General features: G+C 38.9%; 1 protein-coding gene across 1 annotated transcript; it reads left to right on the top strand.

Moving 5' to 3' along the window:
* Nucleotides 1–1174: 1174 nt before the first annotated feature.
* On the top strand, nt 1175–11797 carry LOC149788579 (ELKS/Rab6-interacting/CAST family member 1-like). Its single transcript, XM_089975731.1, has 2 exons — nt 1175–2856; nt 11522–11797. Exons 1-2 carry the CDS (start codon nt 2692–2694, stop codon nt 11687–11689), a joined length of 333 nt encoding a protein of 110 aa, XP_089831857.1. The 5' UTR covers nt 1175–2691; the 3' UTR covers nt 11690–11797.
* The last annotated feature ends 632 nt before the right edge of the window (nt 11798–12429 follow it).

Raw genomic sequence — 12429 nt, 5'->3', positions numbered from 1 at the left:
AACACACCACAAATAAACAATGACGAGGTTTGCAGCAGACTGAGTTTTAGACAACGACGATTTGCTTAGAAATATCAAGTGTAGGTTTAAAAAATAAAAAATTATGTCGATGCCATCAAACTTAGTACACAGGATGAATGAAGTAATTTACGTCGACTTGCATTCATCGTCTTACAAGTAGAGTATCACGACATCAATACAATAAAAGCATGGGAATCTGGTTAACCTTTTGAGCACGGACTAACTCTTGTCTAGCATTTACTAACATCCAACACACGTTGCTGGCTGTGGAGGAATTCAGAAACTATCGTGCTACGAAATCAACATTCATTAGGTGTCGTTGTCCGTTTGTGTTGGTGACGGTATGTTGGTGCGTTTTTCTTCCTCTCCACTTTGGGTCATTATGGGAACCATTTTATTAATATCATTTTGCGTTGCCCTTGTGGGCACCTTCATTTATCCATCTAATGTTTTTGGCCACTATGAAAGCCTGTTACTCACAAATCCGCATTTAAAAAAAATATACGCCACTATCTGAAATATTCACAATAAGCGGACCGCTCCGGTGACCTAGTGGTTAGAACATCCGCCTCGGATGCGGGAGGTTGCGGGTTCGAATCCCGACCGAGTCATACCAAAGACTTATAAAAATGGTACTAACAGCTGCCTCGCTAGGCGCTCAACATTAAGGGGTTAGTGTTAGGACTGGTCGTCCTGGTGTCAGGATAATGTGACTGGGTGAGACCTGATGTTACATGTCTACGGCATGATGCCCCAGTGCTAGACATCACTATAAACTGCCACACTGCAGACATCGTGGTGATATGACTGCAAAATTTTAAATCTATGTTAGACATCCAAATCACACGCACAATTTGGATTTATCACAATACAGACCCCATACTGCTCATCGCTTACGACTAGTAAACTATTGCTAAAGAAACGACACTTGTTCTTTGTGAATGCTTTCTTCACCAAGTTACCTACGTTTTTGAAAACATGTCACTGTCTCTTGTATGGACCGTGATTTACAAAAAAGAAACAAAACTCCTCCCAAATCAGTTTCATTTAACATACCACGGCTTGTAGAAAAGAACTTGAATCAAGCTCGTATTCTCTTTTCTTCTGCAATGCTAGATTACATATCGTTGCTTCAGTGAAAATGTGAAGGCCGTGGGAGAACTTTATATCACATTGTTCTTACATACTCGTTTTATGTGCATAGCCACGAATTTTGTTTAAAGTCACATTGCCAGAGAAGTCGGTTTCGCATCTTCCAAAAGTTACAAGAAGTGTCACTCTTTATACCAGACAAACGTTTAGCGAACCGGAAAAATTATAATTATTAATTTCAAAATATGACTTGGGAAATAATTTAATACGTGCATGTCTGGACTTCTTGAGGGTGGGGTGGGCGAATCGTCTAACTTGCTTGCCTTTATAGATCATTAACATCTTGCCTCAGTCCACGTGGGGCTCGGCCAGGGTGGGCATGTCTGAAAGCTTGCCAGTAGTAACCGTGGATCGATGGTTCTTCCTCCACCAGATATACTGACCTCCATGTATAGCCTATCATGTGTTGAAAATGGCGTTAAACCTACAACAACGACAACAACTTGAGTAATTGATGTTTTTAGTAGGATGGCTGAAACGTGTGTCTTGGTATTTCAGATGAAAGCAAGCGAGACTAGGAATCGCTTTGCCATCGTCGTTATCGTCTGCAGCGGCGATAACACAACGGGTTAAGTTTGCCACATACGTATGTCTTTATTTTTTTTAAAGCCTACGTTCTGCATGGGCGTAATGAATAGGGGTCAATGGGGGCGAATCGCCCTGGGAGACACTTCTGTAGGGGCGGCAAAAAAGGGGGAAAAAAGGAAAGAGGAAAAAAGAAAGGAAAAGAAAAGAAGAGAGAGGGTGGTTGGGTGGGAAATGGAGAATAATATGATGCCGTCCTTGATGACACTGCCGCCCTAAAGTGGGTGGCACTTCGGATCTTCGCCCAGGGCAGCATTTTAGCTCCGTACGCCACTCATGTTCCGACGTTTCCGTCGTTGATGCGCGACATTGGACAAATCATATAATTCATGTATTTGTTTATCCTTAGTATTCTTTCTTTAGATGACTATAAAGATCCGTTGATGTACATTGAGACGGCATCGTATTAAGTGGAAAGCCATAATGACGGCGTCGTATTACTTGGAAAGCCATAATGACCTTCAGAACCAGAGAATATTTCTTTCTGAAACAATACTCTCACATTCAGATTTTATGCCATTTTTCATCTTTGTCAACTTGAAGCATTTGTCTTCAAATATCATGCATATTGCAAAGTATTAAGAACAGACTCACAGTCAAACCTTTTAAATGTACCAGTTTTCTGTAACGTCCCTTCTCTCCCTATTTTATGTTCATTAATTTTACTTCATGATCTGCTGGCTTTGACTTAGTGAGTATAGCCTTATTCATCAACTTCAGCCCATTATTTGAAGACCTGAATTGTCATACATGTAACTGTTACACTGTATCATTGAGATCTCAACATTTCCATAAGCAGAGTTCCGTAGAATATTAACGTGCATTAAATTTTATAAATTTTCAAATGGCTTTTATTCTTTACGACAATAAACTGATTCAATAGATTGTTAAAATATGAATCCAAATGAAACATTTATATCGTAGGTGATACGAATGATCCGCAAAGTTGAGCACAGCAAGAAACGGCTTCGAACTCTGATAGATCATTTGCTCGCCGTTTGCCTCGAAACTGACCCACAATTACTTGAGGGCCTTCCCAGAATGCAATTGGGCACTAACATTGGCGTAGGAACTTTGCGAGCTCTAACATTTGAGCAGGTAAGACGATCTGCTCTAACCATTGTAATTTATTCTTCAGTTCAAGTATATTATAGTTGTCTTTCTGTTTTGGATGTAATCATTTCTTAAAAATATATGGTGACGTCTGCCACCAAAAGAACAATAAGTCTTTAACAACCTGAGTCATTTACATTTGGGATTCTCAATGCTCCAAGAATACTGCTACTTTTGTGTTTCATTTTGGTTGAAGTTAAATATGTTGATTGGTTAAATATGAAGCTGGCTTGTTCCTCTTTGTCTCTCTTTTTTAAACCTGAAGATATGACTTTTAACGTGGATGCTGCTTCATTGATATTTTGAGGAGATTAGAGTGACTAATATACATACTACATAAAGCCAAAACCGTGTTTTTGAATGACTGATTCAACACGTTTATGGTTTCTCTTTGAAATGTGTCTGCTTTGTGGTCATTTCTTGAATGTACTGTTTTAATTTCTGCTGATCAGAAATTGGCTCAAACAATTAGTAACAAATGATTTTGCATTAGCTATCAGAAATACTCCTAGTGGTAAGTCTCAAATTAAATGCCTTATACATCGTCATGACTGTATTTCAGATACTGATATCTAGCCTTACTGGTTTCTACTTGCAGACTGACAATTTTTACATGTTTTATTCCATTTCGTCCTCAGTTGTTTACATGGAAGATAGACATGGCCGTTAATTTTTTTTTTTGTAACTTCTTTTTTTATTTTGTTTTGTTTCTTGATTCCTTTACGTTGTCAAAATGGCGTAGTTTTAATTTTGTGTTCTTTACTAGGTTTTAATATATAGTTTTCAGTTTATGAACTTTAAACTTCTTATTCGCTCCTGTCTTGGTGTGTTTGCATTTTAGAAATTTCAGCATGAATCATTACATCATGAACTGGATCTTTCATAGTTTACTTCTAATATCAGAAAATGTTCAGGACTTCCAAAACTTTGCTTGGTAACAATGACAGCTGTGCTGCAAGCTGTAATTCACATTTGCACTGTCAATATAACTAGAGCTATTGAGTGCAAGTAATGAATAAGAACGTGATTGAATTCGGAAACCTTGAAAAAGAACAGAGTTTTTTTGTGTGCCTTGAAGCCACGCGAACATGTTCTCAAATATCTAATATTGAAAATACTGGAAATAAGATATTAAATTGTCTTTTTTGTACGCTTTTCCTAAGGATGTAGTTAACTCGTTCAGTACTATAGTAAGAGGAAATTATTAATCCAGACATCAAAGACTATATAATAATTTCCGTATACCATCCCAGAGTCAAAACTATTGCCAGACTAGTTTGAAACTTCAATATATCATTATCGTATGTTCAACATGGTATTGTGTGCATGTTGCATTTCAGTGGGAAGAAGAAAACGGCAACAAGAATAAATGATTTTTAAAAATACACCCCCACAAAACAAAACAAAAAATTCGGTTAAAATGAACATTTTCATAGAGAAATCTCCTTGCTGCTATTGAAGAGATTATCATGTTTCTTGAACAAATCGCCTGATGGATTACGTTTCCAGACAAAAATCTGCTTCCTGTAGACGTAAAGATTATTATGGCGTGAATAGGAAATATTGTTAGATGTGAAGAGATTATCGTGTTTCCTGAAGAAATCACCTTGCTAGAGATGGACATATTATCATGGTGTAAATAAATGGTTTTAAAATTGAATCATATACAGACACAGTAAAGGAAACACACATTGACCGTAACTGGGGAGAAACGCGATTGCAGTTGTTTCTATGATCTTTTGTACGATGAAGACGGAGTTTTCTATCTTGGAAATCGTTTTATTATGTGCCTGTTACAATCCGTTTGCAAGACAAAATGTGATGACAGATAAAACAATATTTATATAAATAAACATTATATTCTGTCATGGAAATGAATGATAAAAGCTCTCTCTTAGAAACAGAGAATACTGCACTCTCTTCGGAATGGATGGCACTGCTCTGTCTTCGAAATGGATCACAATGCACTTAGAAATAGATGACACTTTGTTGTCTGGGAAATGGATGACACTACCCTGTCTTCAAAATGGATTATACAAGCCAACTGATTAAAGACATTTCCAATAAAGAATAGACTTCGTACATTAAGAAAACTAGTTGAGCTTATGTTATGACCTATCATCCGTCATTTGTCTGTCAACATTAGCTATTCGCAGCTTCTACTAAAATTTTCTGTGACATTTCCGATCAGACTTGGTAGAAATGTTTCTTAGGACACGCCCTATTAAAGTTTCGTCAGGGGTGGTTGCACTGGCGACGGCGTGACTTTTATAATAAAAAGGTGGAATTATTTTCTACATCTTTCGTAGAGTATTTTTGATCTAAACTGGTTTAATGTTCCTGAGGACGTGCTGCAACAATATACTTTGTCCGGTGTGGCTCACCATACTATGACATGGATCTTATAGGAAACAAAGTGTGTGGTATCGTAGTTTACTTGCTTTTGTCCGGTGTGGCTCACCATACTATGACATGGATCTTATAGGAAACAAAGTGTGTGGTATCGTAGTTTACTTGCTAGTTCTAACCAATAACTGCTCCCCTTAGTAGCTACAACATTAAATAGGGTCTGCTCCCGGAGGCAGGGGGCGCCGCGATCCATTATGGAAGCTTATTAATGTATACTCAGAACGTGTGTAAATAAACACTGTTTGTGTAACAACTTGAGACTCCCTGGTTGTCATGACATGGTGTCAGATGTGACTCTAAAAGGTAAATAAACCTTTGCAGTGAGTGAAAATTACGAAATCACAGGCACCGGAGAGCTTTAACTTTGAGAAGCCAGTGAAGTGGCCGGTTTGGAAACAGCGTTTCGCGAGATTTTGGATCGCCACCAAACTAAAGATTGAAAATGAGGCAGTTAAGTAAGTTCACTAATATATGCAATGGGGAAAGAAGCAAAACAAATACGTCAATCGTTTGAGTGTGCTAACGACGTTGATGCCGACAAGTATGCCCCAGTTTTGCAGAAATTTGATGATTACTTCGTCCCCAAAAACAATGTAATCCACGAAAGAGCGTGTTTTTCACTGACTTAGTCAAAACCCAGGAGGGTCTGTGGAAGAATTTGTAAGAAAGCTGTATGAAATTGCCTATCATTGTGACTTTGGCGCACAAAATGACGAAGCGATAAGGGTTCGAATTGTAATTGGAATTCTGGATAAAGAGGTTTCGGAAAAGCTAGAAACGGAGGCCGACCTTACTTAAGTGAAGGCCATGCAAAATAGTGAGACAGTCAGAACTGGTAAAAAATCAGATACGCGACCACAGTCAGAAGGTCAAAGATTTGGATGAAATTTCTAGACAGACCAAGGCATCAAGCACTAAACCAGGATCGACCAACCGAAATCGACAGCGTCAATGGAGAAAACTAAATCTGATTGGTCAAACAACAGCACAACAAACATATTACAAATACCACAGGAGGCATGGTAGAGGCGAGATATGTCCCGCTAAAGGAGAACGGTGCAGAAGTTGTAACAAGCTTGACCTCTTTGCCATTGTCTGTCACTCAAAAAGAGTAAATGAGGCCACATTCAACGAAACACCAGCTACAGATTATGCAAAATACCAAGAAGCATTCTCCCTTGTCTCAGTTACTATATGCGATGATGATAAGGAGGCACGGCATGTGATTTTGAACATTTGTGGAGCCTCAGTTCACTTCAAAATAGACATGAGCAGATGCAACAGTTGTCTCTGAAGCAACATACAACTCTTTTCCAACAAAATCAAAGCTGAGACAATCGGAATCCAATTTGTGCAGCCTCGGAGGGATTCTGGATTCAAGAAGCGAGCTTATGGCACATACTGCCTATAATAAGGTATCATACCAGTTTCGAGTATTTGTCATCAAGGGACCACGTGCCAATACTCTCCTTGGACTTGCAGTTGCACATGCAAAGGGTCTTGTGAAAAGAGTTGAAGAGATCAACAAAACAGCCTTTGGACACTTTGGCCTGTTGAAGTGTGAGCCTATAAAGATCATTCTTCAGGATGCTGCCAGGCCATACAGTATAGCTTCACCCGCATGTGTACCATTTACATTGTTGTCTAAGGTGAAAGAAGAACTGCTCCATATGCAGCAGGAAGGCATCATTGAGGAAGTAACTGAGCCCACAAAATGGTGTGCGCCTATGGTATCAGTCCCTAAGAAAAATGGCAAAGTCAGAATTTGTGTTGACTTGAAGAAGCTCAATGAGGCTGTCAAACGGGAACGATATCTGCTCCTTACTCTAGATGATATATCACCGAAGCTGATAGGCTCCACTGTCTTCCCCAAACCTGATGCAGAAAGCTGATTTTATCAAATATCCTTACATCCAGAAAGTGAAAAACTGACAACCTTTATTACACTGCTGGGTCGCTTCTGCTTTAAACAAGTCCTATTTGGTATTACGTTGGCACCAGAGATTTTTGAGAGAAAAATGACAGAGCTGCTGACTGGTTATGGAGGGATAGAGGCCATTATGAAATGATATACTCATTTATGGCAGATTCTTAGAGGAGCATGACAGATGCCTAAAATTGGTACTGGAAAAACTCAACAGGAGTGGTCTCAAGCTCAACAAAGGAATCTGTGATTTTAGGAAGAACAAACTATAATTTTTTTGTCACCTTATCAGCTCAGATGGAATACTCCATTCTCCATTAAATATCAGTGAGCTTCGTCGCACCATGGGCATGATCACCCACCTTGGTAGATTTCTCCCAGACTTGTCTACAGTGATGCGACCAATTATGGACCTGACACAATCAGACACAGCCTGGTATTGGGGCCCAGACCAGGATTACGCTTTCACAAAAGTCAATGAGATGCTGACATCGACACCAGTTTTAGCATTTTATGACCCTGGCAAGTTAAGTTGTCAGCGCTGATGCCAGCAGTTATGGAATTGGTGGGGCAATATTCCAACAACATGGGAAGAAACTCAAGCCAGTTGCCTTTTTTTCCAGAGCACTCACTCCTGCAGAGGTTAAATATGCACAGATAGAGAAGGAGTGTCTTGCATGCGTGTTGGCCTGTGAGAAGTTTTCACGATATCGTGTTGAACTGGACCCGTTCAGAATGCATACTGACCACAAACGTTTAGTGCCACTGATCAACACACATGCTTTAGACAAAGCTCCTTTAAGGTGTCAACGACTGTTGTTGCGGTTGAGTCGCTTCAACGCAAAGGCAGAGTATGTAACGGGGAAGCTTTTGGTAGCTCCAGACACCATTTCTTGGAGATCTCTCCTTGGCCAGGAAGCCACATACGAAGAGGAAATGTAAGTTTTTATAGAGTCAAAGGGGGCATGCAGGCTAATTTCCTATATGAAATTAGAACAAATAAAACAAGGTTACAGGAGTGACCACCATCTGCAGACGGCAATGACTTTCACCAGAAATGGTTGGCTAAAAAGTAGCAGTCCCTTAGATCCATACTTTGCTGGACGCAGTGAAGTCTCAATTCAGAACGACCTATTTCTCTTCAGATACAAAGTTATCATACTCACAGTCTTAAGTTCCGGAATTCTTGATAACATTCACGAGGGTCATCAGGCATTAGCAAAATGCCGTGAGAGAGCCCAAAGTTGTATATGGTGGCTTTGGATTGCGAGACAGATCCAAGACACTATAGAGACATGTGAATTTTGTCCGATTAGGAAGCCATCAGGGGAAGGGAACCATTGAAGAGAACCTCTCTATCGATACTTGCAAAGCCAAACAAGAAAGATACCCGGTAGCTATTGACTACTTTTCACGCTATTTGGAAATTATGCATCTAAGCAAAACAACCTCCCAGCAAGTAATTGGAAAGCTATAGAGCACATTTGCACGTTGGGTAATCCCAGAAATCGTAGTATCAGTCAATGGGGCCCAGTTCACTTCCTCAGAATTCAAGAAGTTTGCTGAGAAATGCAACTTCAAAGAATTATTTACCAGTCCTCACTACCCACAAGCGAATGTTGAAGTAGAAATTGGTGTCCAAATAGCAAAGTCCATACTTAAACAGAATGATGTATTCCTTGCCTTGATGGCTTATAGAGCCACACCGACAGCTGCAACAGGTGCTAGCCCAGCCCAATTGACGATGGGACGCCATATGATGACCACCTTGCCCATTATTGTAAAGAAGTTAAACCCCAAGTGTCCAAATCTTAAAATCAGCAGGCAGAGAGACTTTAAGACAAAACAAAGGTATGAATTCTTTTACAATCGGCGCCACACTACAATAATTTACCAGATATTCCTGAAGAAGACAGCGTTAGAATCAAATGGCATGGAAATGATAACGAGTGATCAACACCAGGCATTGTTATTCAAGCCGACAGAGACCGAAGAAGCTACTTGGTAAAGCTCACCAAAGATATACAGGCGCAATCGAATCCATGTACAGCGGATTAAAGGCCCTGAGAATCTACTTCCAGCCAATACAAATTCATCTACAGACAATTCATAAAAGTCCCCACATCGTCCTGTCAGCACTCATTTGGAGTCCAGCACAAAGTCCCTCAATAATGTGGAGCCCGTGCCACCATCTAATGATTCTACTACCCAATGCGACCCAGTGCAGCCGACCCCCAGCACGCCAGCTTTACCCAATGGCCCCAACAGTCCATACACTCCAGTGCGGACGTTGAGTGGGAGAGTCGTCCGAAAACAAGTCAGATTCAGTGATTTTGTCTAAGAAAGTGTCTTTTATAAATGTGCCAACGCGTAGTTTAGTATTCGATTTCGGAATTATTGCATTAGAGTTGGACTTCTAAGTTTCTATATTATTCAAATCAGGACTATCCTGTGCAAGTTTACAGTAACCTTTTATATAAACCAATTCCGTCAAATTCGTTCAGTGGACAGTTTAGACACAAAGACAGTAAATTCATTGCTTACTTCTTTAATATTTCTTATTGGCGGAATTAATTCATTTTGTTCCTATCTAGTCGTAAGCAAAATGTTCTGTTCGGATAATCTCAAAAAAAGAGAGATGCGTGGTATCGTAGTTTACTTGCTAGTTCTAATTAATAACTGATCCCCTTGGTAGCTGCAGGCGGGGGGCGCCGCGATACATCATGGAAGCTTATTGATGTGTCCTCAGATCATGTGTGAATAAATACTGTTCGTGTAACAACTTGAGACTCTCGTTTTCATGACGCCAAGTAAAAAGCTAATTTTCAGCTTCTCTGGTGTTGTCGTGCTAATTGTGATCAAAATTTGTGGGCATATCAGCTTTTTGCCGAGTCATCTTCTCAAATAACGGTGATGTAGCCAAAATAAAATATCGGATGGCTTCGCTAGCGACTGTAGAAACCAGTTGGAAACCATTTGTAGTGTTCCTTCGAAGCGACTGAGTAATCTTTGTTCAAACAATATAGTAGTGTTTTTTTAACGTGACATACCAAAATATGCCCCGGATGACATTCCTAGCAGCAATGTGGCTTTACTGCAGAGAGGAAGAAAACAGTCATATTTACTCCAGCTTTGTTGAAATACACCGTAGGACATAATTTACCAAACGTTAGTCTGGATCATCTTGCCTAGTAATTGCATGGCTTCCTTCTCCTAGAGACTAAGGCCATTTTGATCAAGTTTGGTATGCGTGCGTTTTTGGCAGCAGCTAGAGAGTGATCTAATATCACGGTCTTTCGACCTTGTACGAAAAGGGCTTAAATTATTTTATAATGACTCTAAATGATATCTAATTAAATGCATGACAAATTTGAATTCTACTTGCGATATTGACCTGTAATTTGGTATAACCAGTGCTACTAAATTAGAAAAAAAGGAATAATTTATCCTCCAAAATGTTTAATCAATTTTGAATAATTTTGAAAGGTACAATTTCGCATTGGATTTTGAACATGGTGTGAAAGGTGAGTGATCTCGGGTTCACTTGGGCCTCTTATTTAATCCTTTTTTTTCTGGGAAAACATTAACGTAGGACACATTTATTGTTGTCATTGCTCAATTTTAACGCCTACATTAATATTTTTAACATATCCGTAGTTCCTTGCGAAAATAAGGAGAAAGCTTGGATTCGACAAATCGAAGAGGTGTGGTGTGATGGCACATCAGTCAGGTTAATACATAGTAAGCTACACCCTAGGTAATAATCACATCCAGATTTAATGTCGTCAGAGCTTTTATTTTCAACTATTTATTTTTCTAAATAAAAAGGAACGTGTCCCCAGTTTGTCTCACCTTTACCGCTGGTAGCTCGACTTTCTACCGTTGAGCATGGCGTGTATATATTTGCGGTGTACAGCTACCACTATAGTTTCTCGAATCACATGTCCTATAATATCAAGTTTACATTAAGAAACACACTATGATATATGGTGTTTCTTGATATAAATTTAATGCTGTTTGATATTTTAATACATTGTATGATTCGAGCGAAAAACAGTTAATTTGTCACGAATATTCTAAAATATTCATAAGTTAATATTAAATTTTAATGTTGACAGACAACTCCAGTTCAGATACACAGATGTTATAGCTTGGTTACAGAATAACAGATCTTTGTAAAAAAAAAAAAACGCAAGGACGGTCAGTGGGACATAATCCTCAGATAACGTGCATATTTGTTGTTTAGGTTATGATGTTTTGTACACTTGAATCTATGACGTTATTGGCATGTGCGCTCCTTGCTTGTGCTTATTGTAGCTGCTGCTGGAGATGTACAGGACGGACCAGGAATGCACCAAGCTCCAAGATTATGCCAACGTTCTGCTGCAGCGAATCGGCTCAGTCTCTCCTGAACTTCTCGATAGTTTCGTAAACCTCCTTGAGTCTTCCGACACAGAAAGCTGCACGAGTTGCTATAGTAACTGATATACAGGCAGGGCTACCAGACTGTGCACAAGCTGCCGTCATTGTTCAGTATGCCCAAACGGTAAAATGAATGTAGTGGTTGTTATGAGGCTTAACAAACCAGTCGAATCAAAATGTATAAATTATTTCCGTCTACAAGTCGAAATGCCTTCCTCGAGATGCTCAAAGCAATTAAAATAAACATTTTGAGAGACTCACAGGTATGATTTTGTATGTAATATTTCTATGTGAAACGGAATGCATCTTGCAAAAAGAAGTTGATAATATCTCCATGGGGGATATATTATGTGTTTGTGATGCATGGATCGTGTCATAAGAGTAAGAAAATTCTTGAGTGAAACTTCAAGATAAGGTGAAAACTAAAATTCATATTGTAAACTATTAGTTACAATTTGCTAATTTTTATTTAGTATTATCAAACTTCTGAATTCAGCCTATGCAATGTATTGAACTTTTATTTATAGTTAACATAATGCATAGAAACATATTCCGTAGCAAGAACAAACTGGGAATATTGGAGACAATAGGTGTCTCAAAATGAGGTCTGATCAAAACTGGAAACAATTATAATACGCATGTTACGACTCCTTGGTTTTAAACTAAGTAATATATAAAGCAAAAACCAATAACTTTTGTTAAATTCAACAAATAATATATTTTCTTGGAATGTGAAGTGACAATTTAAAAGAAGCCTTGAGTATTTGGAATTAAATCCCAAATAGTTCTAAAAGTCACAAATC

Source organism: Sinohyriopsis cumingii, chromosome 11, assembly GCF_028554795.1.
Source record: "Sinohyriopsis cumingii isolate HCF-2022 chromosome 11, ASM2855479v2, whole genome shotgun sequence".
In the NCBI taxonomy this organism is placed as follows: Eukaryota; Metazoa; Mollusca; class Bivalvia; order Unionida; family Unionidae; genus Sinohyriopsis; species Sinohyriopsis cumingii.
The sequence above is the reverse complement of the archived record's forward strand: the minus strand, read 5'-3'. Positions and strand labels throughout refer to the sequence as shown.